The 26,828-nt window shown below is 47.0% G+C and overlaps 2 protein-coding genes across 9 annotated transcripts; one reads left to right on the forward strand and one right to left on the reverse strand.

Moving 5' to 3' along the window:
• Window positions 1-1,820: 1,820 nt before the first annotated feature.
• Window positions 1,821-14,985, forward strand: Aunip (aurora kinase A and ninein interacting protein). 2 transcript variants are annotated; one of them, XM_031379020.1, is made up of 3 exons: window positions 1,821-2,004; window positions 12,694-12,823; window positions 13,992-14,985. In XM_031379020.1, the coding sequence occupies exons 1-3, from the start codon at window positions 1,825-1,827 to the stop codon at window positions 14,822-14,824; spliced, it is 1,143 nt and encodes a 380-aa protein (XP_031234880.1). In that variant the 5' UTR covers window positions 1,821-1,824; the 3' UTR covers window positions 14,825-14,985. The 2 variants fall into 2 exon arrangements, with proteins under 2 accessions (XP_031234880.1, XP_031234881.1); XM_031379021.1 differs by lacking the exon at window positions 1,821-2,004 and adding an exon at window positions 2,015-2,953.
• A 1,667-nt stretch (window positions 14,986-16,652) lies between these two features.
• Window positions 16,653-26,377, reverse strand: Mtfr1l (mitochondrial fission regulator 1 like). 7 transcript variants are annotated; one of them, XM_031379024.1, is made up of 7 exons: window positions 26,247-26,377; window positions 23,257-23,382; window positions 22,800-22,904; window positions 21,239-21,348; window positions 20,827-21,038; window positions 19,621-19,942; window positions 16,653-17,579 (listed from the first exon to the last, which is right to left on the reverse strand). In XM_031379024.1, the coding sequence occupies exons 2-7, from the start codon at window positions 23,269-23,271 to the stop codon at window positions 17,474-17,476; spliced, it is 870 nt and encodes a 289-aa protein (XP_031234884.1). In that variant the 5' UTR covers window positions 23,272-23,382; window positions 26,247-26,377; the 3' UTR covers window positions 16,653-17,473. The 7 variants fall into 7 exon arrangements, with proteins under 7 accessions (XP_031234884.1, XP_031234882.1, XP_031234886.1 ...); XM_031379022.1 differs by having other exon boundaries at window positions 26,225-26,373; XM_031379026.1 differs by lacking the exon at window positions 26,247-26,377 and adding an exon at window positions 26,000-26,132.
• Window positions 26,378-26,828: the final 451 nt, after the last annotated feature.

Consider the following 26,828-nt stretch of genomic DNA (forward strand, 5'->3'; position numbering starts at 1 on the left):
AACCACATGGTGGCTTACAACCATCCGTAATGAGATCTGACTCCCTCTTCTGGTGTGTCTATATAATAATAAATAAATTAAAAAAAAGAAAAAAGAAAAAGAAAGGACTGGGAATTGTTCATGTAGAATTTTTTGTTTGCTTGTTTTGTTTTGTTTGTTTGTTTTTCAAGACAGGGTTTCTCTGTGTAGCCCTGGCTGTCCTGGAGACCAGGACACCACTGGAGACCAGGTCACTCTGTAGACCAGGCTGGCCTCAAACTCAGAAATCTGCCAGCCTCTGCCTCCCAAGGGCTGAGATTAAAGGCATGCACCACCACTGCCTGGCTCATGTAGAGTCTTTGCATGAGACACTTCATTCTTCCCCAGAACAGTGAATGACTAGAATCTACTCCACTGATAGCCCATTCTGAGGGTCTTCCTGTAATACATATGAAAGTCATATATAAAATTTACATAAAATCATACATAGGAAAACTTATAAGAACTATACACCCAGGGCTGGAGAGACAGCTCAGTGGTTAGGAGTGTGTCCTGCCCTTCTGGGAGACCTGAGTTTGATTTCCAGCACACATGTTGGGTGGCTCACGATCTCCTGCAACTCCAAATAATAATTATAAACTTTCTTCTAGTTCTGCTTTGAACGGACAGAGATCCGCCTGCCTCTGCCTCTCAAGTGCTTGTACTAACAGCCTTCTGTGCACGCTAGACAAACACTCTCACAAATGACGTTACACCCTCATCCCTTGATTCTAATTTTGTTTCTTTTGTTTTTTGAAACAGGGTTTCCCTGTGTAATCTGGGCTGTCCTGGAATTCACTCTACAGACCAGACTTGTCTTGTAACTCACAGAAATCCACCTGCCTCTGCTGGGATTAAAGATCTGTGGCACCACCACCCACTTCCTTGATTTTGATTTATTTCATGTTCTCAAAAATCTTCCATGCAGTGGCTCAGTTACTCTTACATGCCAATTAGTGGCAACCTCGAGTGTCGGGTAACCACCGGCTCAGCTGGGGTAAGAGGGTTTGGAGTGGGGTCTGGAGCCTGGCTAGACGGTTCCCTTGTAGGAGGAGAGGCTCCGTAGTAAAACTGGAGAGATGGCTCAGTGGTTAAGAGCACTGGTTGCTCTTGCAGGGGACCCTGATTTGATTCCTAGCTCCTGTATGGTGACTCAGAAGAACCTATAACTCTAGCTCCATCCTCGGGATCAGACTCTTCTGTCCTCCATCTCCACCTACGCTCATGTGCGCACGCCTACAAACAGACACCCCACCTCCAACATAATTCTTAAAAATTATAGGGGCTGGTGAGATGGCTCAGTGGTTAAGAGCACTGACTGCTCTTCTGAAGGTCCCGAGTTCAAATCACAGCAACCACATGGTGGCTCACAATCACCCGTAACGAGATCTGACTCAGTCTTCTGGAGTGTCTGAAGACAGCTACAGCGTACTTATAATAAATAAATAAATCTTTAACAGTATATAATATATTTACACAAATATATATCCACATATATAATATGTTAATATATTATACACACATAGAATATATGGATATATTTTATTTTTATCATATATATTCTATACATAATTATATAATCATATATTGTCATATAAATTATATGAATACGCATATGTGAATACATATTCTGTAATATGTACTCATATACATATATTTCTGAAAAATAGTGCAATCCTGCCAAACCAAACTTGGTGGTGACCTACACATGCAGAGAGTGCAGAGTCCACACAGGAGTGAAGAGCAAAGAGGGAAGAGGTGACCTGCTCCCGCGCACTGGGCGGGGTTAGAGGCGGGGCCTACGTCATGACGGCCGGGCGGAGCCCCGCCTCCCGCAGTGGCGGGAGATCTGAACCCGCGCGGGTCAACGCTAACGGCGGCTGTGGTGGCGCTCGGTGCGCGGTCGCCATGAGACGTCGAGGGCCGGAGGAGGAGGCGTGTGGCGTGTGGTTGGACGCGGCGGCCCTGAAGAGGCGGAAGATGCAGGTGGGAGGCCGATATTGAGGCGACATGCGGGCTTTGGGGTCGGCACCGAGGGAGGACGGCTTCGGGGCGACTGGTTGCGCGCGGCCATAAACCGGCGCCTAAGACACCCTGTGGCATGCTGGGAGAGGCTCGACTACTGGCCACCCACAGGGTGTTTGCCAGAACCAGCAACAGCGAAAATGCAGAACGGGGGGATCTGGCCCAGTGTTAAATGAGCATCCCTGGGGTGCTAGAGACTAATGGGCTTTTAATATGCGTTGGCTGTGTCATTAATCTTTTTTTCTTTTTCTCTTTCTTAATTTCTTTTTACTTTTTTTTTTTTACTAGTGAAAGAGGGTTGAGTAGTCCAGGTTCATCCAGTCCGCTCATTACCAACGAGTGTGAGATAACTGCTGGTTTAGCTGCTTCTGCTGGCTGCTGGGTTTAGGGTTTAGGCGGTATTACCTTGTTTGGTCCAGCTATATGCTAGTATCAGTCCACTTACTTAGGCAGAACATGATATGTCTCCATAAGTAGTTTCAAGAGACATGAAATTTGTGGAGTTTAGAAAGATTGCTATGGATTTGAGACTTTTAAGGCAGATGGAACGGAGAGCTGAGAGTTAAATAGTTATAGCGGTCTAAAGACCAGCTGTTAGCCATTTTTTGCTGATGAAAAGATTGGAGATTTTTTTTGTTTGTTTTGTCTTGAGCCACGGTCTTTCTGTTATGTAACTCCGGCGATTCTGGAACTCACTGTGTAGAGCAGGCTGGCCTTGAGCTCAGAGGTCCACCACCTCTTTGCCTCCCAAGTGCTAGGATAAGTGTGTGCAACCACACCCAACTGAGAAATTGAGAATTCTTAAAGTCATCTGTCTTACAACTGAAGTAATTTTCTTCCCCCGGAGACAGGGGGAACTCAGAGATCCACCAAAAGGCCGCCATTGCCTGGCTGAAGAAATTTTTTGAGGGTAACAAATTTTCACATTTCTTTTTATTCCTCTGAACATTTTTGGAATAGGTAATATATTGATGTGTTCTGTAATGTAAACATATATAGTCTGTGAGACATACTTCCTGGCTTTGCCTGTAATTCATATATATATATATATATATATATACACACACACACACATATATATATGAATTACATATATGTGTGTGCCTATGTATACATAGGCACACACATACATGTTTGTATGCAAATGCATCTTTTTCCTATTTACAAATAGTTGCATGCTATACACTGTTTAGCAGTTTGTGTGTATTTAGATTTTTAAAATTATCTTAATTATATGTATGTGTGTGTGAGATATGTACAGGAGAACAATTGCCCACGGAGGTGTGAGAGACCCCCTGGAGCTGGGGTTACAGGTTGTTTTAAGCCACCTGATACGGGTGCTGGAAATCAAACTCAGGCCCTCAGGAAGAGTAGTGTGTGCTCTTACGTACCAGTCTCTCTCCAGGTCATCTCCGCCTACCCCTGGATGTCTGTCTGGATGACTTTGGAGGGCAGCTGTCTGACGTGAGTGCTGGGAACGGAGCTTGGCTCCTTTAACTGAGCAGCAAGCTTTCCTAACCGCTGAGCCATGTCTCTAGCCTGAAGCTTAGGTTTTTACTTCTTGCCTGATGAATCAGGTTTTCATGCCTTTGTAATGTGACACATATGGAATGTGGTTCACTGTGTGCGGTAATATTGCCGTAGTCGTCTCAGGCTGCTGTAACAACACACCATAGAATAGATAGCTTAAACAACAGAACTGCGGCTGGAGAGATGGCTCAGCGGTTAAGAGCACTGACTGTTCTTCCAGAGGTCCTGAGTTCAATTCCCAGCAACCACATGGTGGCTCACGACCATCTGTAATGGGATCTGATGCCCTCTTCTGGTGTGTCTGAGACAGCTACCATGTACTCATATACATAAAATAAATAATTCTTTAAAAAAACAAAGCAAAACAAACATTTTTCTTAGTTCTGAGGACTGCCCGTCTCGGGATCAGAGTGTTGCCATAGTCCCATTTTGGTGAGGATTCTCCTAGCTTGCAGACAGTGTGCATAGGTGGTGGTGTGATGTCTGTGTGGGTGCAGGTATGGAGAAGGAGAAACAGCAGGCTCTCTAATGCTGTCAGAGACTCCTCAGTCTCCATCTCTACGTACCACCTCTCTGGGAGTTCGTGTTTCAGTATGTGAACTCCATGTAACACAGTTCAGTCCACAGCAGAGGGGTGTGGCTGTGTCTGCACAAGTAGTCCCTATGAAATGAAAAGTTGTCTTCCACCTTTTGCCGTTTAGAACACCTTCTGAGCTAGGTCTGATGATGTGGGACTCAGAAGCTGGAAGCAAGAGGGTTCCATGTTTGTAGCCATCTTGTGTGGCTGAGGTCAGGTCAGCTTGGACTATTCAAGCCTTGGGGGACAGCAACAGATTCACCACAAAACCTTTCTGTGATGAACATGGCACAGCCCTCTGCACCTCGCCGCATGCATCTGTTCTTTTGGGATCCTGTATAATATGTATGGCTAGTTTTGTTTGTTTTCTTTCTGTGTAGCCCAGCCTGGCCTGGAGCTCACGATGTAGACCAGGCTGGCCTTGAAGTTCCCTTGATCTTCCTGCTAAGATGACAGGGCATATGTAATATTTAAAGGAAACAGTAGATGCTAGTGTTTCTCTGGGCTCTGGGAGCCTCCAAGAGCAGGTTACAGTGGTTTGTGGACTGGAATAATAGCACAAGTTAAACAACCCTAGGCTTGTGATTGGCATCGAAAGGGGATGGTGTTCTCAGAGCTGCCTCTTAGCCTGTGAGGTCTGACATCTGTGAGCAGTGTGTCACCGTGAATTGGGTCAGAGCACGTTTAACCGGCTTTTGCTGCCTGGATTTGCTCGGCTGAGGAAAAAAATCCACACACTGTGGGGAATGTGTATTTTCTTACTCTAGTCTCACAAAACACTTCACATACCGGACAAGAGCACTCCAGTGTCTAGCGGACTAGAAACCTGTCTCTTCTAGAGTAGCCATCAGAGGGGCACATGGCGTAGCTACTGGCCAGTGCTTTGGTAAACCTGTCTCTTCCCCTCTTGGTCCTTGAATACAACTGTTTATTTTGGAGAGGATGGGGGTGGCATCTAGCTTGGCCTATATTTAGAGTGAGTTTATGTCTTACCTGTTCTCAGTGCCACAAGCGTGCAGCACTGGCCTCACTACATAGGCTGAGGGGGAGAGGATAGTGGTTGTTTATAAAAATAAAACCAAACAGATAATACTGAATTATTTTAAAGACAAAAGGCCTCATTGATGGTAGTTACAGTTAACACATTGATATCCTTCAAGATGTGTGTATAAGTAGTGTCCCCCTAATCTAGTGGGCATTTGAAACTGCAGTACTGAACCCTATATATGCTGTATTTTTTCCCATAGATAGAAACCAATGATAAATTTTTGTTTATTAAGATTTTTTGTTTGTTTTGGTTTGGTATGTTTTTGTTTATTTTTTGTTTTTGTTTGTTTGTTTGTTTTGGTTTTTCGAGACAGGGTTTCTCTGTGTAGCCCTAGCTGTCCTGGAACTCACTATGTAGACCAGGTTGGCCTTGAATTCACTTGCCTCTTCTTCCTGACTGCTGAAATTAAAGGTATGCACTACTATGTACAGCATTTATTAAGATTTTTATTTTATAATTTTTATTATTTTGAAACAGTGTCTCCCTATAGTCCTGGGTGTCCTGAAACTCATTATGTAGATCAGACTGGCCTCTCCCAAGTATTTGAATGCAAAGTGTGTGCCACTTGAAGGGCAAGATCTCTTTTTTGATCTGCATAGGTGTGCGTGTCTGTGTTGGAGTATGTGCACACTAATGCAGATGCCTTAGAAGCCAGAGATCCTCTGGAGTGGCGTCAAAGGCAATTGTGGACTTATGTAAGTACTCCAGTCCTCTGGACTACAACCGCTCTTGACTGCTGAGTCATATCTGTAGCCCTTATTACAACAGGGTCTCAGCCAGGCAGTTGTGGCACACGCCTTTATTTAATCCTAGCACTTGGGAGGCAGAGGCAGGTGGACCTCTGAGTTCGAGGCCAGCCTGGTCTACAGAGTGAGTTCCAGGACAGCCAGGGCTGCACAGAGAAACCCTGTCTTGAACCCCACCTCCCCCCAAAAAGACAGGGTCTTGTGTATTGCAGGTTGTCCTTGAGCTCACATGTAGTCAAAGATGACCTGAATTTCTAATCTCCCATCTCTGTCTTCTGGGGGCTGGATTTTAGGCATGGGCCATTCTCCGAGCTTTATGAATGCCAGATGAGCACTCTACCAACTGAAGTACATCCCGAGCCCTAAAGTTTGACCTTATAAAGAACAGTAATAGAAAATAATGATAACAATATACTGGTGAATGGGGAGCGCAGAGTACACAGTGAAGTGCGCTGGCTAAAGATGACTCGCATCCTGGGGAAGCAGGATAGTGTAGAAACTCCCTGCCGTAGTCAGAGTGACAAATTACAACTTGTTCATTTCTGTAATTTCCACTAATGTGTTAGACTTGCGTTGCCATAGGAGGCTGAAACAACAGAAAGCAGGCCCTTGAGTAAAGGGTGTGCTTTCCGCACTTGCGGGAGCTACCCACCTCCCACGCAGGACCCCACGTTCTATGACTGTTTGAAAAGACAATTTCACTTCTATAACTTTCAAGTTTTATCTTTTAACTATGCTTCCTGTATAAAAAAACATTGAAAAATCTGCCACTGCCCCCTTGCGCCACCTAGTACTGGGGACTGAATCTAGGGCCTGGCACATGCCAGGTAAGCATGCTACCACTAAACTACTCTCCCTGACTTTTAAATCTTTTTTACTTCATATGCAGATGTGCATGCGTGAGCATATGTGCGTGTGTGCAGGCGTCCTTGGGAGCCCTTAGGAAATGTATTTTTCCTACACATTAGGGAGGTGACACAAATTTAAGGTGATTAATATGTCTGCCATCTTCATTGTGTTACATTTAAATGTCACTCTAATTAAAGGGCATGATCAGGAACATCCCAGAAACCCTGGCTGAGTCATGACTGGTTTCTAGGCCAGCCAGGTAGAACACGGACTGCTGTCCGGCTCCTTGGCAGCCTTGTTAGCATTCATGCCGTCAGCACATCCTCTGCTGGGCATTCTGCTATATTTAGAATTCTTCTCTCCATTCTTCCCTCTTCCCAGCCCGTCACTTTGTCCTTGGGCTGAACAGAAGGCCTCCCTGTATCTAAGCCTCTTGCAGGGCATTCAAGTCCTCTACCACCTCCATATCCTCAGCTCTGTCTCCCCTCACCCTGCTAAGGTCTCACTATGTTCCCAAACTCAGAATCCGCCAGCCTCAGCTTCCCACAGGCTGGGGTTATGAGAGTGCCTCAATGCCTTGTCTAGAGTCGTGTTTCATTTTTTCTTTTTCTTTTTTTTTTTAAAGGTTTATTTGTTTATTATAGGTAAGTACACTGTAGCCCTAGAAGAGGGTATCAGATCTGAGATGGATGGTTGTGAGCCACCATGTGGTTGCTGGGATTTGAACTCAGGACCTTCGGAAGAGTAGTCAGTGCTCTTACCCACTGAGCCATCTCTCTAGCCCTAGAGTCATGTTTCTTACCGTCTCTCCCACATGGACCAGAATGACCCTTTGCTCAGTTGAACTGAGCATCTCCTAACAGCCAGAAAGCTCCTTTAGTCCCTCGGGCACTGATTGGATGTGCATCTGCTCTCTGACTGCTCGGCTTTACTCTGCTCCAGCCACACCGACCCTGCTGTTCCTTGGGACAGGCCTGGTGCTTTAGCACTTCTCTGCACCGGAGTGGATGGAGCAGAGTCACATGCTGAGCTGCTCCCGAGTGGATGGAGCAGAGTCACATGCTCCTTCTGTGCTTGCTCAGATCCCTGTTTTATCAGTGAGTTCTTCATTAGCCACATAAAATAGGAGACTTCGTCCCTGCCCCACAGGCTCGTCGCCATCTCTCCCTTGCTTTATCTTTCACTGTAGCGTGGTTTGTCTAGCATGCAGTATGCTCTGTGTTTAACCTGTCCCTTTTGCCACTCATTCGAATGAAAGGCCGAATGAGTACAGTTGCCCTCAGTAAATAGTTATCTGCCGAGTGAACAACTGGGTCAGCTTTGCTGTCTCTGCTGTTGTTGCAGTGCCTTACTCTTCCACTCTGAGGGATAAGTGGGAGGATTTTGAGCTCTTTTGGGTAAAAACAGGCTGGAGATGTCCAGGACCGTGGCTGCTGACGTGGTCAGCACTCTCCTTGCTTTTCAATAGAGAAGGAAAGCTTCCCTAAATGGAAAGACTCAGGAGTAGTGGGGTCCAAGGGGACAGCGCTCGGGGTGCACACCTGTCACCTGGCAAAGTCTGTCATCCAGTCTTCTGCTTTGTGTCCCCTGGCATCCATTTCAGTCAGAAGTTACATTTTCTCATGCCGGAAGTGGAGGTCATTGACTATATAAGTTTCCAAGTTAGTACCCTAATCTAGAACCCCACAGTTCCTCGGTGTGGTCAGTCCAGTTACCTGCCTGATACAGATGTTTGCTGGTGACCACTTCCCTGTGGGACAGCTGCACGGCCTGGCTGGCTGACTTTGCTTATCTTCCTGCCTGACATTGACTGGGCACCAACTCTGCGATCTCTTAGAACTCAGATCTGCTTGCCTTAACCCAGCAATCGAAACTCTTCAAGGAGAACTTGTTAGGATAATGTCCTGGATTCATGGAAAGGGTATTGGCCCAGTGGATTTGACTCTGTTCTCCTGCCTTGGGATTATAGTCATGCAACCCCATCACCAGCAAAGAGCAACCCCCTCCCCCAATGCAAAGAGCAACCCCCTCCCCCAATGCAAAGAACAACCCCCTCCCCCAATGCAGGCTGACCTCTACCTTGCCGAGTATTTTGTTTGTTTGCATTTCAGTATCTTGCATATATAGATACTCAAATATCATTCACAATATTTCACACATTTAACATGTGTTTCCATAAAATTGAAAGACCATATGCCAGCGTGGGCTTCTTACAATGTGTTGGGTAGGTTCCAAGAGTGAGTATTTCTAGGGAGCAAGGCAGAAGTGCTTCACATTCTAGTTTGGGGAGTCAGATTATTGGTCAAGGTAGTCATAGGATTTTTCCCAAACTCAAATTCAAGGTGAAGCAGTAAGGACCTCTCTCTTGCCGGGCAGTGGTGGCGCGCGCCTTTAATCCCAGCACTTGGGAGACTGAGGCAGGCGGATTTCTGAGTTCCATGACAGCCTGGTCTCCAGAGTGAGTTCCAGGACAGCCAGGGCTACACAGAGAAACCCTGTCTCAAAAAAATGAAGAAATAAAAAGAAAACAAACAATAAAACAGTCTGATGTTGACTTAGTAGGTAGACTGCAGTGCTCAGCTTGGGTGTGTGCTGGCCTGGAAAGCGCTCCCAAGCTGCAGGCGAGGGCAGCCTGCCCGTCGTTTCCCTCTCTCTGCTCTCAGTTCTTTTTTTATCTTTATTTCTTCCTTTTTTTTTTTTCTTTCAAGACAGGGTTTCTCTGTGTAGCCCTGGCTATCCTGGAACTCACTCTGTAGACCAGGCTGGCTTCAAACTCAGAAATCTGCCTGCCTCGGGCTGGTGAGATGGCTCAGCAGGGAAGAGCACCGACTGCTCTTCAGAAGGTCATGAGTTCAGATCCCAGCAACCACATGGTGGCTCACAACCACCCGTAATGAGATCTGATGTCTGATGCCCTCTTCTGGTGCATCTGAAGACAGCTACAGTGTACTTACATGTAATAAATAAATAAATCTTTAAAAAAAAAAAAAAAAGAAATCTGCCTGCCTCTGCCTTCTGAGCACTGGGATTAAAGGCGTGCACCACCACTGCCCTGATGCTCCAAGTTTTTTACTGCCTGCTATTCATGGTATCTTGGGTTTTCCTGGGGTCAGCTGTTTCTGTTTTTTAATTTTAACTTTTATATAAATGATTGCTAGCCTGTATGTCTGTGTACCACATGTAAGCCTGGTGCTGGGTCCCCTGGAACTGGGCTACAGGATGGTAGTGACTGCCGGGTATGTGCAGGTCCTCTGGAAGAACAGCTAGTGCTCTGGCCAGCTGGGCTATCTTCCCAGTCTGCACTGCTCCTGTGTTTAAATATTTGGTTTGTATATAGCCCTGGTTGGCCTAGAACTTGCTATGTAGACCAGTCTGACCTTGAATTTGGAGAGGGCCATCTGCTTCTGCCTTTCCAGTGCCGAGATTAGAAATGTGTGCCACTGTACCTGGCAAAAGTCTACTTTTAAATGTACAATCTTGTTTTAACCACTTGAAGTACAATAGGGTTTCCAAATGATACAACTGAAGTCAACTTCTGCCTAGAACTAATAATTTGGAGTCTGGTGTGTACATGTAGGCTAAGCACTTGAGAGGTGGAGGCCGGAGGGCCACTAATTCAAGGTCAGCTGGGTCTACGTAGTGAAACCTATCAACAGTCTATAACTCCAGTTCCAGGTGCCCTTGAACTAAAACTCTTCCAGCCTCTGAGGGCACCAGACATGCACTCAGTCCATAGACACACATGTAGGGAAACACTTACACTCATGAAATAAACAAATCTTAAGGGGAAAACTGACAAATACAGCTGGAGGGAGAAGGAACTTTTTTTTTAAATTTATTTATTATTATATGTAAGTACACTGTAGCTATCTTCAGACACACCAGAAGAGGGAGTCAGATCTCATTATGGATGGTTGTGAGCCACCATGTGGTTGCTGGGATTTGAACTCAGGACCCTTGGAAGAGCAGTCAGAGCTCTTGCCCGCTGAGCCATCTCTCCAGGCCCCGGGAGAAAGGAACTTTATTCACAGATGGTTCTGAGTGGAGCCTGGTGCGCCACTATGAAATCAGTGTGGACCTTTCTCTAAAAGTGAAAAATAGAACAAGCACATGGCCCATCTACTCCTGGACATAGACCTGGAGGACTTATAACCTATTGCAGAGGTACTAGCTTGTCCATGTTTATTGCTACTCTATCCCAACACCAAGGAGATGGAATCAACCCAGATGTGAACTGAATGGATAATGAAAATGTGGTGTATGTACATCATATTCAGCCTTAAAGGAGATGGAATGCTGCAGTGTGCAAGAAAGTGGATGGAATTTGGCTCACAGTTGGAGGGGATAGTGCACATGGTGGTGAAGTCCTGGCTGTAGCAGCTGATGCAAGGATGCGAGTCATCTTTAGCCAGCGCACTTCACTGTGTACTCTGCGCTCCCCATTCACCAGTATATTGTTATCATTATTTTCTATTACTGTTCTTTATAAGGTCAAACTTTAGGGCTCGGGATGTACTTCAGTTGGTAGTGTGCTCATCTGGCATTCATAAAGCTTGGAGAATGGCCCATGCCTAAAATCCAGCCCCCAGAAGACAGAGATGGGAGATTAGAAATTCAGGTCATCCCTGACTACATGTGAGCTCAAGGACAACCTGCAATACACAAGACCCTGTCTTTTTGGGGGGAGGTGGGGTTCAAGACAGGATTTCTCTGTGTAGCCCTGACTGTCCTGGAACTCACTCTGTAGGCCAGGCTGGCCTTGAACGTTGTGTCTGCAGTTAGTGAGTGGAGACTCAGGGCTGGTGGCTCAGCTGCCTTTCTCCTTTCTGTAGGGTGCGCTTACTTTAAGAGTGAGTCTTCCCACCTTGGTTAAGACAGTCCTGAACAGGCCAGGCCAGAAGCCAGCCTCATCAAGAGAATCCTTCCTGGTGTGCCCAGAGCCTTGTCTCCTGTCAAATTGACAGTATTAATGACGATGGTTAAGACAATCATTTTCACAGTATCTATTCTTCAGTGAACATGGGAGATCTTTTCATCTTCTATTGTCTTCAATTTCTCTGAGTGTTTTATTAAAGTCTTTATTATAATTGTGGAGATCTGTCACTTACTTGGTTAAGTTTATCCCAAGGTAGTCTATCGTTTTTTGAGGTAATTTTGAATGTGATTTCTTCCTTGCATGTTTATTATTGGTATATAGGAAGACTGCAGATGTATGTAGGCTAATGTACCTTTTCACTTTGCTGAAAGTGTTTATCAGCGTAGAGTTTTCTGGCAGGGTCTCTGTGTCTATGATAAGTTCATTACCCATGGGGTGCTTTGACTTTTCCGTTACTGTCTTTGACCCTTCCGTTTGCTTCTCTTATTGTTCCAGCCAAGACTGCTAGCACTGGTGAAGAGCGGAGAAAGGAGACACCTTGACTTGTTCCTGGTTTAGTGGAAATTTTTCTTATGTAACACACGTTACCTTTATGTTTATTTATGTTTCTTCTGTTCTGGGTTTCTTCGGGACTTTGACCATAAAGGGATGTTTGAATGATTTGAGCTCATTCCATGTGATTCTGTGGCCATGTTCTTAAACCGTTAAGTGCATATTTGAAAATTATCGAAAGTATATTGATTGCTAGTGCAGAATCAATTATTTCGAAACTAAAGGAGAGGGCCTCATCTTTGCATTCTTTGATTAATAATGCTGTTTGGTCAGCCTCACTGGTAACTCTTGGCTGTTGGAAAGACTGGGCTGAAATAAGGACCCTCTGGATGGGAGGAAGCAGAGGGAGATGACGTCTGTACAAACCACCTGCCTAGAGAGAGGGTATGAGTTGGGCCCACAGCATGGAACTGGTATGCTTCAAGAATCACTGCTGGTGGTAGTAACAGGTTCCATTCTTTTTCTCCCTCAGACACATTTAATCAAACTAGGAACCAAAATGCTGACATTGCTTCCCGGAGAGAGGGAACCGAATATTCCTTTTACCCAAAGAAGAGGCACTCGGCAGACCAGCATTGCGTCCTTTGTCACCTTACAAGCAGGTATGGTACCAACCTGGAAACACTTGGGTATCCGAGGAGCAGAGCACACATGCTCACTCTCCGTGATGGCGTCTCTCTCACTCCCTGTGATGGCATCTCTATGAGCTGTACTTGTTGCTCTGGAGAAGCTATGTATTAGACACGTGTTTACTGGTTCTGTTCAGCTCCATCTAATTTTAAATATTTGTATTTACCGATAGATCCATGAGGAAGGGCATACGTGAGAGCTGTCTCAGCTGGCTGGAGCACACAGAGCTAGTTGGAACACTGGGAACGAGTGCTCCCACTCTCGGTGCCACTCAGGATAGCTGTGTAAACTTAATGTACACTGTTCTCCTCCAAACAAAACGTAAACACTTCTGTCTTCCTCTGCTCCCCCCCAAAAACACTCCCTATTTTCAAAACCTGGGGTATTTTATATACTCTATGTTGAATTCTTAAGAAAAACTGAAGATTCTCACAGAATAGTTTCTGCAATGTATCTTATTAGTGAAGTAAAAAAGAAATCCACCGTTCTGCTTTTTAAAATGGTATCTTTATATAATTTGAGTCATTTGCGTGGACTAGGAACCCTGTCTCATTCATCTTTAAGGGGGAATAGGATCCATCCCACACTTATTGAAATGGATAGGCTAGACACTAGTTTATTTTCAGTTTCTAACTGGCTGATTTAGCATCCTGCTATCTTCATTAGCTTTCCCATGAAATATCTGAGTTGTGGAGAAATGAAATTTATTTTTATAATTACCAGAAAATTTTAGAGTTTGGTTGTTAATTTTTTATGACCTTATAAAACAAATGTCTGAGCATATTTCCTTAAGGATAATACCTGGGTATGTGGTTAGCTAAGGCAGGGTCACTGTTTAGTAGAAGCCATAGTAAGTTAAAAAAAAAAAAAAGGTGAAATTGGCCCTATGTTAAAAACCATGTGACAAAAACTGAGTTGGAGAAGTCGGCTATGGCCTGACTATAAAGCATATTTGACATATTAGGCAGAGGGTCGATCCCTGGAAACATCATGTTTGAACAGGTGAATATATGATTGAAGTCTTAGAGCGTTAAGAGTCTAGGCCTCCTGCACCTGCTAGTAACAGTGCCTGATACTGGGTTGCCAATGAACTTCTGCTCAGAGCATTTTTCTTAGTGTAATTATCTTTCGTTTCATTAGGAATGGCAAATGGTGGTAACCAGAAGAACATTTTCTCTCTCAAAGAAAATCAGATCAACAAAGAATGCAAGAGAACCCAGCTAGATTGTTTGGTCCAGGGATTAGAGGATGATTGCTTGGTATCACCTTTGGTCACTTCAACTCCTGCAGACATCCAGGAAGCTGGACCTTCTCCTCAGTCTCCCCAGATCTCAGGCTGCCAGAGTTCGGAAACATCATCTTTGACTATCTTGTCTTTGCCTCAGCCTGATGTCCTGATGGGCACTGGAGAGAGTAAAGTCCCCATGGATCCTTCCTTTACCCGGTTCTTGGAACGTTCTTGTTTGCTGGACCACAGAGAGGCCAAGAGCAAAGGGGAAGGGCTTCATGGATCTAAGACTGACTGTTTAGGGATGGGAAGCCACATCAGACCACCTGGGGGTAAATGCTATCAGCCCCTGGACAAAGCCAAAGTGGGGAAGAGGGGGCCTGCCAAGGAAAACAGGCAGGCCCCTGTGCATCTTCAAACCTATAGGCTTGGAACCAGCAGTAGGAAAAAAACACCATTGGTGACAAAAAGCCCTTGTCCTCTTTCTGTATTTTCTTGGGACAGTGAAAGGAGTGACAGGGATTCCTGGAGTCAGCTTTTCACTGAGGATTCCCAAGGCCAACAAGTCATCGCCCACAATACAAAAGTGCCTTTCCAAGATGTAACCAATGCTAGGAATCAAGGCTCAGAGCAGTTTCCTGACAGCCCTCAGGCTCAGGGCCAAGATGGGCCTACTCAGTTACATCTGCAGTCACACGTGCTCTTTACCCAGGACTCTGAAGGTAATAGGGTTATCAGGCACTAGTTCCAGATGTTTATGTGAGTGTATCATGAAGTGGCAGGGATAGAGGGAAGTAGGGTAGGGCTGGGTATCGAGGAGGGTTTAGATGAGAGGCCAGGTGGGATGAAGCAGTTGTGCTACGGAACCCTTTCTGTATGTAAATAAAGCAGGTAATATGTGCTAGGCATGCTGGTTGGTGTCATGCTCCACTCAGGAAGGTGACTGACTGGTGCATTCCATGAATGGATGTGATGAGTCCTGAGGCAGCAGGACAGGACTAACCACTGAAACCATCTCAGCTCACGGAGCTGCTCCTCTGCCCTTCTAGAGGCCTCACGGTTCTGCTTCTTACCGATAGTGCTCTTATCATCTCTGGATCATTCAAGTATAAGCTTGGGACCATTATTCCCAACTGCAGTTGAAGAGAAGCCTACCTCCTCAGCCCAGGTGTGTGGGGCGGGGGTGTGTGTGTGTGTGTGTGTGTGTGTGTGTGTGTGGTGGGGGAGCGTATGGCAGATAGTCATCCTCCCTTCCCCACACAGTTTTTCTGTGTAGCTCTGGATGGCCTTGACTCTCAGAGATCTACTTGCTTTTCTCTGCCTCCTAAGTGCCGGGATGAGTCACCAGAGCCCCATAGGTCATCTTTTTGTTGGTGTTAACTATACATTGTACGCTTGGAACTGGAGAGATGGCTCAGATGTTAAGAGCACTGCTGCTCTGGTAGAGAATCCAGGTTCAGGTGCCAGCACCGTGTGTCAGTTCATAACTACCTATAGCTCCAGCTTTATGACCTCTACAGGCACCAGACACAAATGTGGTACAGACAGACATGCAGGCACTCATACACATAAAATGAAATTTTTAAAAAAGTTACTTCCTTTATCATTTCATCCCCAAACCTGAACTATTACTCTTCCATGAGGGAAGAAGTAAGCTCCCTTTTCAAGACTGACTCTAGGTTAACATCTAGAGAGCTGGCTCTGGTAATTAAAACATTTTATCAGAGCTCACAGTTGAATACTGGAGCAGCCTGGGCTAGAGTGGAATTTTGCTTAAAGATGGCAACTTTGTGATATGTGAGTACAGGCGCACATGTGCCCCGTCAGGGCAGCTTCCAGGATCTCTTTCCGCTGTGTGGATTCTGGACTCACAGCACCGGACTGAGTGGCAAACACCCACTGAGCCATCTTGCCAGCCCAAGTCAACTTTTTAGTAATAAGTGGTGTTACTGCCCTGAATTCCACCAATCATAACGTCTGTGATTTTGCCTGTGTTCTACCCAAAGCACCACTGGTCATGTGGCACTTTTTGTGGCAGTTGATGAAAACCACAGTAAGTTACCAAACAGAATTGCTTTTATGAGTTTTGCAAATTTTTCTATGGAAAGGACAAAATTCATTAGAATAAGATGTACAGGTGTTTTGTCTGAATGTATGTGTGCCTTGTGTGTGCCTGGTACCAACAAGGCCAGAAGAGTGTCAGATCCCCAGGACTGGAGGAACAAACAATTGTTACCAGCTGTGCAGGTGCTGGGAGTCAGCTAGTGATCTTGACTTCCGGGTCAGTTCTCCAGCCTAAGAAATTTCTTAAGGGTTCTCAACTTGTGGGTCTGGGCCTCTAGAGGTTGATAGCAGGCATTAACATTACAACTCGTAACACATTTAGTTATGAAGTAACAACACAGTAATTTTCTGGCTGTGGAGAGGGAGGGTCACCGTAGCATAAGGATTTGTATTAAATGGTGAGAGTGAGAACCACTGTCCTGAGGGCAAGAAAGGAAGTCAGGAGCCCTCTCTTCACCAGAGGCTACTGTGGTCAAAATTGAGAGAGGAACAAAGAAAAAAATGCACCATTTCTCCAAATCCTTCATTTAATATCAGGTAATGCTTCAACTCAAACACACAGTATTCATACCATAGAGAAAAGGGCCCTGAGGGCACCTGAGTCATGCATGATGCAGTAAATAAAATCATATCCCAACCCAGAGAATCAGTCGTTGTCCTAGAAGAAGGATGGTACATTCTTTTTCTCTCGTTTCTCCTTCCTAGATGGACTCAGTAAGTCCATGGAAGAAAAAAATTTCAATCAGTGGAACTGAGGAGGTTGTAGTTTTATAAAATATGTTTAAGAAAAAATAGGCCGGGCCTCCCTGCAGCAGCCCAGAAGTTGGCTGGTACAGTGGCCTGGCCTCTGTAGCTAGAGGGAGAGGGTGGCTGCTGGGCACTGGGGCAGGTCTAGGATGGAGCAGCAGAAGACCTTCCTGTGGACATGAACATAAACAGCCGCTCCCCCTAGCCCAGTGGCGCTGCAGGGAAGCTGCTGAGAGCAACAGCTGTGCACGTGTCCAGTGAGACCAATTATGGAGTCTAATGCAGTGAGTTAATTAAGTCATTCATTGAGGGCTTAGTTTTCAGAGACAAGAAAAAACAAACGTCACCTCTTAAGCAGAGATCTACCCAATTATCTGTAACAAATGCCTCATCTCAAAAAACCACAGACCTTAGCTTCTGCCAAGGTTTAAGTGCAAGTAACAACACAAAATCCAGCTCTTCTCTTCCAGCCCAAGCCCTCGTCAGCAAGACTGTTGCAGATCTCTGAGACAGACATCTGCGGTGAGGAAGGCAGCTATTGAAGGAGTTGAGGAGCAAGAGAGAGAGTTTGCAGTCCGTGCTGTCAGTTTCCTTTTCTAGTAATGTCTTCTTCCTTCAGGGCGAACTTCCTCCTGAGGACCTCAGAGATGAGGGCAGCAGGGTCTTCCTCCTTCAGCAAGCTCCGGCTCCTGGAGACACAAGAACTTGCATTTAGGGCACACTTGCTCTGTACTGGGTCATGGTGTTTGTGCACTCTTTACCCCTGAATCTTCACAGCAGTTCTGTGAAGCACTTGCCAGTGCATGTTCCCTCACCTATGGGAAGATTCAGCATGCAGATCTCAGTTACAGTCAGTGTTTGGCCTTTAAAACCAAGCTATCTGATCTGGACCCCATCTCTGAATTAGAATTCCTATATTTCTTACACAGCTACAAAATATGGGTAAAAGGAAGGCCTATCAATTAGTTGGAGTTCTGACCCTTACAATTCTGGGGATATTCTACCATCATCTTCCCTTAAGTGAGCTGTTGTGGGTTGTCGTCATCCCCCTCACCCCCCAGAAGGAACTGTGGGGAAAAACTGAACGCTAGGGTAGGCACACATTTATCATAGAAGAGCATCCCAGATACTCTGGAAATAGTCGTCTGAAGCTGTTAACTTCTTGTTTCCTGAAGTGTTTTACTGGTTTTTGAAGAAATACATGAAGGTCAAAGATTGACTTCAAATCTGAAAGTCAACATTATCTGAACCTTTGCTGACCCGGCTAACTGAACCATTCTTTCTTCTATTAAAGAAAAAGATGCCAGGACACACGTGGGGCAGGTTTGGCAATGGTTTTGGATATAATTTGGTCTAAGAAGTCAAATACTAGAAACTGAGCTGATGACAAATGTCTATTTCTAGAACTCATGAAGCAGAGGTTGAAGGACCGCAAGTTCAAGACCAGCTTGAGCTATACAGATGCCTTAAAACAAGAGGCATGTTTTAGAACACTGACTAGAAGAAAAGGGGATCAGGGCCAACCAAAATGAGGTGAAGCAGCACCTGAATTTGGGGGAGTAAGAGATCAAAGAACCCTTATGAGCCAGATAAGAAGACTCAAGTGGCAAGTTTCTTGCCCAGCACTAACAAGGACAGCTATACTGGGCAGCCAGGTGCCCAAGAACAAGGTCTTCTGTAGAGTCACTCAGGATACATCTGGAGTAGCTGCAAGGGACAGGCTCCCTCGGGCAGTTCTAGAGCTTGTCTACCAGGAAGCTTCTCAGGTGGCTCAGAGAATGGCCATACTTCAAACCCCAGACCTGCTCAAATTCCCTCAGACTTGAGCAAAGTCAGCCACAGCTTCATTCTCTGGGTATTCTGCTTTGGTTTTAGTGTGTACAAATCTGGGCCGGGTGTAGTGGCTCAGACCTTTGATCCCAGCACTTGGGAGGTAGAGGCAGGCAGAAGTCTGAAAATTCAAGGCCAGCCTGATCTTCAAAGCGAGTCTCGGGCCACCAGGGCTTTAGAGTGAGACCTTGTCTCAAAAAACAAACCAACAAACAACCCCCTAAATCTGAGTAGTTTTGATGAGCAGCCAGATTTATATGAATTTTATATAATATATATTATATGTGAAGGCACGAGGTGGTGGTGGATGCCTTTTAATCCCAGCACTCAGGTGCAGAGGCAGGCTGGTCTACAGAGTGAGTTCCAAGACTACACAGAGAAACCCTGTTTTGAAAAAACAAAACTAAAGCTTGGATCCTTTGCAAGAGCACATGGTGCTCTTAACCCCTGAGCTACCTCACTATTTCAACAATAAAACCTCTTATGAAATTCTCCTTCCACCAAAGTCTACTAGTTTGAGACACCAGTATGTCTTACAAACCTCGTTTTGAAGGACAGAGCATGGGAAACATGGTAGCTGCGGCATGTAAACGAAAAAGCTACTGAATCTTTTTTTCTTTTAAACCAATGCATTGGTGTTTTGCCTGTATGTAGGTCTAGAGTTACAGACAGTTGTGAGTCCCTTGTGGGAGCTGGGAATTTGAACTGCTGAGCTCTCTCCAGCTCCATAGCTACTTCTTAACACTCGATTGAGGTAACTTAATAGAACAAATGTAAAGTGTTGCTTTTTCCTCAAACTAGGTCCTAGGCACTCAGCAAGCTTTGAGAATGCGCAACATGATTATTCATCATGAGCCAGGAGTGACTAAGAGATTACCAGAGCTGCTGTCAGATACTCACAGGTCTTGGCTCTGTTTTATCCGATGAAAATCCTTCAGGATGCCCATCATGTCTGCAAAGCTGCTGGCCTTGGACAGGGAGAGGCAGTCGTCGTCCTCAGACGAGCTGCAGGTGGTTTTAGGCTCTGGTTTGCAACATTCAGGGCTGGTTGAACAAAGCAGGGGGATTGTTGGGAGCTCAGGGACCTCAGCCTCAGTCTCCTCGGTGATGTCACTAATGACAAAGGAAGTTGTAGAGTGGAATGAGGATCCAAAGCAAGGTAAGGGAGAAGAGACATTTGAACTTCCTGGAGATAAGAAATCTGGCGTTAATGAAGCCGAAGCTGAAAGAGAAAACAACAGGCATAATGGACATTGGGCTGCAGTACAGCAGTGATCTCACACACACAGTGCCTACAGAACACACTTGTTCCCTGAGCTGACATTGGGACATTTCTGCAGTGCCATGGGTGGGGATATCCTCAAGGGAGTCGTCCTTAGCCCACGTCCCACTGAGAGCTCCAATGAAGCGGAGAAGCACTGGCGTTTGAGTGTCTAGGATAGAAACCCCATCCCACAGGAAGTCATGACTCCTAATCGCTCCCATTCCACAGTGGGGTATAGGTTTGAAGCCCTGTTTTTTGTTTTTCCCAAGACAGTTCTCTGTGTAGCCCTGGCTGTACTGGAACCCTGCAGACCAGGTTGGCCTCAGACTCACAGAGATCTGCTTTCTTCTGCCTCCCAACTGCTGGGATTAAAGGTGCACCCCACCCCACCCCCACCTGGCTGGAAGTCCTGGTTTAAACCAAGCCAAGCAAGGCCTCCATTTCCTACATTTGTCATTTTCTCAACTGTGATGGTGTTCTGGTTTGATATTTTGAATTTTGCTATCTATGAGCTTGAACTGTTTTAATTGAGACAGCTGTTCTTCAGAGTTCCTAAGAAATGTTATTACATTTATTTACTGTATGTGTGTAGGTACAGGTTTACCAGAGTAGGTCAGGACAACCTGTAGACGTCTGGTCTTTGTTCCCTCATGTGGGTCACAGGGATGAAGACGGAACTCAGCTAGTTAGGCTTGGTGGCAGTTGCCTTTACCTGCTGAGCACCTCAGAGCCTTGTGCCTATCTTCCTGAGTCACAGACTATAATTTTTCTCATCCTTATCTTGTTCAATATCAGGGGCAGAGAAAGGACAGCCCGCTACATGCTCGGTGTGGGGCTCCTACCCGCATCTGCTGCCACTATCTTAGCAATCTGGCTGCGAAGGTGGCTCAGTTCATCCTGTAGCTCAGTGGTGCGGCTTAGGGCAGGCAAGGCTGGCTTCTTCAGGGCCAGGAGCCTCTCCTCGGACCCACGCAGATTGGGCACTGAAGCATTGCGCTGCATGACAATCAGAGGGCTGGGCTTCCAGGCATGTCTCAGAGGGCGTGTATCGCTCCTGGGCCAGAGAAAGAAGAAGATGCCTTAATACAGACAGCTAGCCACTGTCTATCCCTGATGAAATTCCTTCAGCCCACAGATTCCACTCCCGTTTAGGCCCATAGCTCTCAATCCTAGTGCCCCTCAGCCTCTTATAAGCACCCTCCTTGCTGGTTGCCACTTCTGGTAGAAACTGCCCGTCACCAGCAGAACTGCTACCTGACCCTAGCATATGTTTCCTCTTCATCTGCAGCAATCCAGGCAATGTCTGCCAGAGTAGGGACTGGAGGTACATCTTTCAAACACAGGTCAGAGATGTTGGGCAGGGTCTGTGAGAAAGCAAAATTCAACATTTACCCAACATGATGAGAGCTAATGAGATTAATGCAAAATGGGACACCCAATCTAGCACTTAAGGCTTCCTAGAATAAGGAGAAAGCTTCCGGCTTACAAATCAGGCTACTTAATGGGACTGGCCTGAGTTGCCCCTCCCCCCTTAATGAATTGCCTGCATGATGTCTGTACCATGTGCATACTTGGTACCTACAGATGCTAGAAGAGGATGTCAAGATCTTCTAGAACTGGAGCTACAGACAGCTGCCAGGTGCCCTCTGGGTCCTCTGGAAAAGCAGCTGCTGAGCCATCTCTTCAGTCCCATATACTAAATATTAATGCTACTCATATATGCTACTCTCAAGAGCCTGTGTCCTTAACTGTCTTTGCTCAGCAGCATCTGACAATGGATGTAATCAAATGTGAGGACACTTGCACAGTGTCATGCTCCACAGCTTTATTTCCCTTTGTTTGCTTCTGTGTACTCAGGACCTTCCCAGGTTCCTCTGACAGCTCCGGATAGTGTTCAGTAATGAGACACTTGTCTAGTAACTACACATTTCCAATCCCAATCTTACCTAACACCAGCCCTGATACCACTTCTAACCCTGGACTTAGTTCCCACACAGACTCACTCGCTCACTCTATCAGCTTGCCCTTTAAATACCTAAGCCTCAGGTCCTCATGCACTAATTTATGCTTCTCTGTGCCAATAATGCTTTCAAGTCTCCACTTCCCATACTTGCCACCATAACCATCTAACACAGAGCTGGTGCCTCACAAGGAGTTCTTAATGGAGGCATCTGGCTCTAATGAACATTATTCAATTTTCTGCCACAGAAGCAGGTCTCAGAGACCTTGGCCATCAGTAGGCATCTCTACTGTAGTGGATGCTTTTAAAGCATCCATAGACACAGAGTAATAGAGTGGCCATGTGTGGACAGAAGAGTATGGGGATTTGAGGCCAATGAGAAACACTAAAAATAGAGGCAAAGTTGTCCACTCAGAGCTGATGAGAAGAGCAGGTCTACTCAAGAATCACAGCACACATGTAGAGAGACACAAGGCACAAATGCCTCAGAGCTCTAATGTAAGTCATCTGGAGATTTGGTTTAGCAAAGGCTTTGGGGCCTGCTTTAATAAAAATGCATCATTGGAAGCTTATAAAACCTGAGACACTTTGTAGTAGCAACAAAGATAAGATGAAAAATTGTCAATCTGTGAGCATGCTGGAAGGCTGACTGTTGTGGTCACGCGTCTGTGTGCAATCAGAAAGGCAGTGTCCAGGATCTATTATAAATATTCAGTAAATGAAAGTGACCAGGAAAGCAGACCAAAAAAAAAAAAAAAAAAAAAAAAAAAAAAAAAAGCCTTAGCAACTGGCAAGATGTTGAGGCCCAGAAGTAGCATCTATGTCCCATACACTGAACCCTCCCTGCACACTCACCTCAAAGGATGCCCGTGGACAGGGTTTCAGGGGGAGATTGGTCCCAATTCTTCTTACCACACTGCGAGCAGCCCCATGTGGCTTGTTTTGCCAGATTGGGATAGTCTAGAGAAAGACAGATAACCCCAAACCTCAGAGTGAGTCCAACTACTGTTCCTTGCCTGCCTTTCTCTTCCTGGAGGTGAGTCAAGCCAATTGCTAGGGCCAGTCTCTACAGCTGCTGCTGCTAAAGTAGTCAGTGGTGGGGAGGGTCTAGAGAAGGGACGAGAATTAGCTGGTGGTATGGCTGGTCAGGCTCCCTCATGTTCCTCTGTACAAAAAAGGAAGTAGGATCCCAGCCTTGCTCAAATGGCAGGGCTTCAGAGAAAAGCAAAAATGAACTGTTGTCTCAGGACCTCGTGTAGTTCTTAAGCAAGCATAGTACTGCTCTCTAGCCCCCTGCCTTGGGACTTCTTACCACATTGGCTTCCATTCCTGATGTTTCAGCCAGCTCCGGCACCTGAAGGACGAGGCACCCACAGGGGAAGCTGGAGGTGTAACTCCTTCATATCAGGCCATTTCTGGGAGTATGAGAGTTTCTTTCCTGTGAAACAACCCCAGAGAGCAGGCACTCAGTGGCCACAAAACAACCTCTGCAGAGCCATTACTAAAACCAGCATCGCCAATGTTTAAAGGCAGAAAGCTAGCCCAAGAGGCTGCCCTTCCTTGACCCTGGCTTTTCTAAACACAGACAGACCCATTACAGGCTGTGTTTCAGACCGGCTGAGAAAGCCTGGCCAACCCAGGGAAACTTCCGGGCTCTAGCAAGGCAACGCCTCCAAGATGCAGATAGAACACTTGGGTGGTCACAAAGATCAAAGGAGAGCAAAACCAAGAAAGCCATCCAAGCCTAAGCATTCTTGAAAATTCAAGTAGGTAAGAAAGACTCAACAGCCAACTCATGCTAATTTCAGTCTACTGGGCTATGGGGAAAAGAGCTTTAAGTGGTTGTAATGCATCACCCCGACCCCAACTGCAACATTCTGTCACAGAACCACACCTCCAGCCCCAAGAGCTTTTTTTTTTCCTTTTTTCTTTTTCCTTATCTATGACTCTGTCTTTTGGATGTTGCTTTCCTCATTGGTAAAATGGAGAAAAAGGTAAAGTTGCCACTCTGGCTACCCTAAAGGTCAGTGAAATTGGGTGGGTAAAGTGCTTAACAAAATTTAAAATAAGACAGTTACTCCTGAATTTTGAAAATGCATTTATAAGGTTAATATACAAAGCTCCTGACTGCACCCTTCACAGCTACCCTGGCATGGAGGTTCTGTCCGTGAGCTTTTTATGTCCATTAAACACAAAAATACCCACTAGTGCCAGGCATGTAGACATTTGTGCTTTTTAAAAAAATATTATTTATTTTTTTTATTTATATAAGTACACTGTAGCTGTCTTCAGACACACTAGAAAGGGACGTTGAATCCCATTACTGATGGTTGTGAGCCACCATGTGGTTGCTGGGATTTGAACTCAGGTCCTCCAGAAGAGCAGTCAGTGCTCTTAACCGCTGAGCCATCTCTCCAGCCAGACATCTATGCCTTTAAGGAACTCAAGTCCAGCAGGACAGGACCTGGACACATTTTTCTATGAAAGGCTGGGTATCATTAAGAGGCACATGAGGCAGGTGACCGGTCATATGAGGTGACTACAGCCCAGGGCCCCATGGTGAGTTTGGAGAGAATAGGAAAGTGAAGGACTGACTTCTGAAGAGGACAGAGCATCCCAAGAGATTACAAAAGGCAGACCAGAGGTCTTATCCTGAGGGTTTGCAATTCCTCCGTAAGAAGTCATTGGAGATCCTAGGTCTGGTTCTCTCAGTGAGGAGATGAACTGGATGGCCAGTATCTCTTAAGGGAGAGCTGGAGTTCCTCTTCTGCCTTAGAGAGTGGTCATGGGAGTACACATGGAGAGAGGAAAGGACTTGTCTGGCCCAGGTTCTGATATGTGCAGTCCTCTTCAAGCCTACAAAGTCCCCGTATGCCAGACTTCTTGCTAAATGCCACTTAAGTGTGCTACTTCTGCCATTACACCCTCTCCTGTCCTGCTTCATCTCCAAAAACTCCAACCGAATCCAAACTTCAAGTGACAGCATTTTAATGAGCTGCCCGTTCTTTTGTTTTTCGGTTTTTCAAGACGGTTTCTCTGTGCAGTCCTGGCTGTCCTGGAACTCACTCTGTAGACCAGGCTGGCCTCGAACTCAGAAATCCACCTGTCTCTGCCTCCCAAGTGCTGGGATTAAAGGCATACGCCACCACTGCCCGGCAAGCTGCCCGTTCTATTGCTCAGATGTTTAAAACTTTCAACTCTCTCCTAGACTCCACAGTCCTGCCAGCAGGGTGTACTCCATCTTCCAGCTCTCTCCAGACCAAGCTCTGGCAAGTACACGATTTGCAGCCCGTACTCCCTCCCTAGTCCTCTGCTGGGGCCATACTGCTACCGGGCTACCAGCTCCCAACACGCCCTAGCTGTGTGTCCCAGTCTATACCACTGCCTCTGGGACCCAACAAAACCCTTCCTTAAGCAGCTCATCCCCCGTCCCTCAGCACCCTGCTTATCCATCACTCTGTCCCGGGCAGCTTGGGTCCTTAGTTCACTCCGTAGCGGCCTGGATCGCCTTCCGAGGCTGCTCAAAACAGAAATGGAAGTAACCAAACGGCCCACACCTCGGCCCCTGCCAGCCACTGTAAGCGCGTTGCAGGCGACACTAACTTAGGCTCGGGCCCCGCCCCCCGCGTGCCCGCTAGCCGCTCTCGCCTGTTCCGCAGCCCGGGGTCTCCGCTCCCCGGCCCCTTCCGCGCTGGCCGTGCACGCGTCTTTACGTGTGGTCTCCCTCAGCCGACCCTCTCTGCTCCGAGAAGGGCCTCGACCCGCAGTCCTGGGCCAGGGAGAAACTTTTGCCCGGCAGTGCCCGGCGGGCACCTGGGCAGAGCGCGCGAGGGTCTAACTAGGCGCCAAGGGCCGGCCGGAGGCAGCACCGTGCGCCCTCAACGACGCGTCCCCAGCCCCGCGACGGCGACCCGGCCCGGGCCAAGGTCGGCCGAGTCCCTACCGCGCGTCCAGCGGCCCTTGCACCCACGGGCCGGGCCGGGCCGGGCCGGGCCCGAGCTCGCAGGAGCCCCCAGGCCAGCGAGGTCCCAGATCGCCGCGCGGCCCGGGCGTACCGCACTCCAACGGCCGGGTCGATCCGGACCGCTGGGTGACTTGGCCAGCAGCTCCGCCCGGGGACTAGCGCCCTCGCTAAGCGGGGCAGACAGCGGCAACTCCCGCGAGAACTTGCACGGGAGCAGGGGACGCGTGCTGCCCCGCGCCGGCACGGAGACGCCGGCCGGGGACGCAAACGCGACGCTCACCGACCCGCCGCCTGCCCGACCCCGCACCGGGCTCACCTCGGATTCGAGCTCCGCTCACCTCAGCCCCTCCTACCACAGCGGGCGGCTAAGCCTCCAACGTCCTCACTTCCGCTGATCCGCCTCCGGAAGCAATCGTTTGCAGCTGCGCGGCAAGCTACACGCCCAGGAGAGGCGGGCCTAGCACGGGGCCGGGACCGGACGCGGGCTCTGAGTGGACGGCATGCCGCCAGGAGGCCACACCCTCTCTGGGCCACGCCCTCTCCCCGGGCGGGGGGGCGATTCTGTGCTTCCATCCGCTGGAGTTTCCTTGTGAGTTTAGTTGCTGCCGTGGGAGTTGCTTCTCGTGTTTAGTGTCAACAAACTTCTGGAAAGCGGCAGCCTGCCAGTGTTGCCGCTCAGCACCGAAAACAGTTGATGCAGTCCCTACTTCTGCGGCAGGAAGTCTCCGAATCATGTCATCTTGGCATTTCAACCCTTCCTGCCTACTCTGGACTCGCAGTTCACGCTTCCCAGACACAACCCACAGCAAAAATAGTTGCTTTCGCCTTTGAGGCATGTCCTCCAAAGCTTCGGAGTAGCTTTCTTCTACTTAAAAGCTCAAAGATCACTGTCTCACACACGCATACACGCGTACACACGT

This window comes from Mastomys coucha, unplaced genomic scaffold (genome assembly GCF_008632895.1).
Source record: "Mastomys coucha isolate ucsf_1 unplaced genomic scaffold, UCSF_Mcou_1 pScaffold18, whole genome shotgun sequence".
NCBI classification, from domain to species: domain Eukaryota; kingdom Metazoa; phylum Chordata; class Mammalia; order Rodentia; family Muridae; genus Mastomys; species Mastomys coucha.

Coding starts and splice junctions, on each gene's coding strand:
- Aunip (XM_031379020.1), top strand. CDS start 1,825: ATGACGGCCGGGCGGAGCCCCGCCTCCCGCAGTGGCGGGAGATCTGAA. Junction 2,005..12,693: donor TGAAGAGGCGGAAGATGCAG/GTGGGAGGCCGA, acceptor TTTCTCCCTCAG/ACACATTTAATCAAACTAGG. Junction 12,824..13,991: donor CTTTGTCACCTTACAAGCAG/GTATGGTACCAA, acceptor TCGTTTCATTAG/GAATGGCAAATGGTGGTAAC.
- Mtfr1l (XM_031379024.1), bottom strand. Junction 21,349..22,799: donor GTCCACGGGCATCCTTTGAG/GTGAGTGTGCAG, acceptor GCTTTCTCACAG/ACCCTGCCCAACATCTCTGA. Junction 21,039..21,238: donor GAAACATATGCTAGGGTCAG/GTAGCAGTTCTG, acceptor TCTCTGGCCCAG/GAGCGATACACGCCCTCTGA.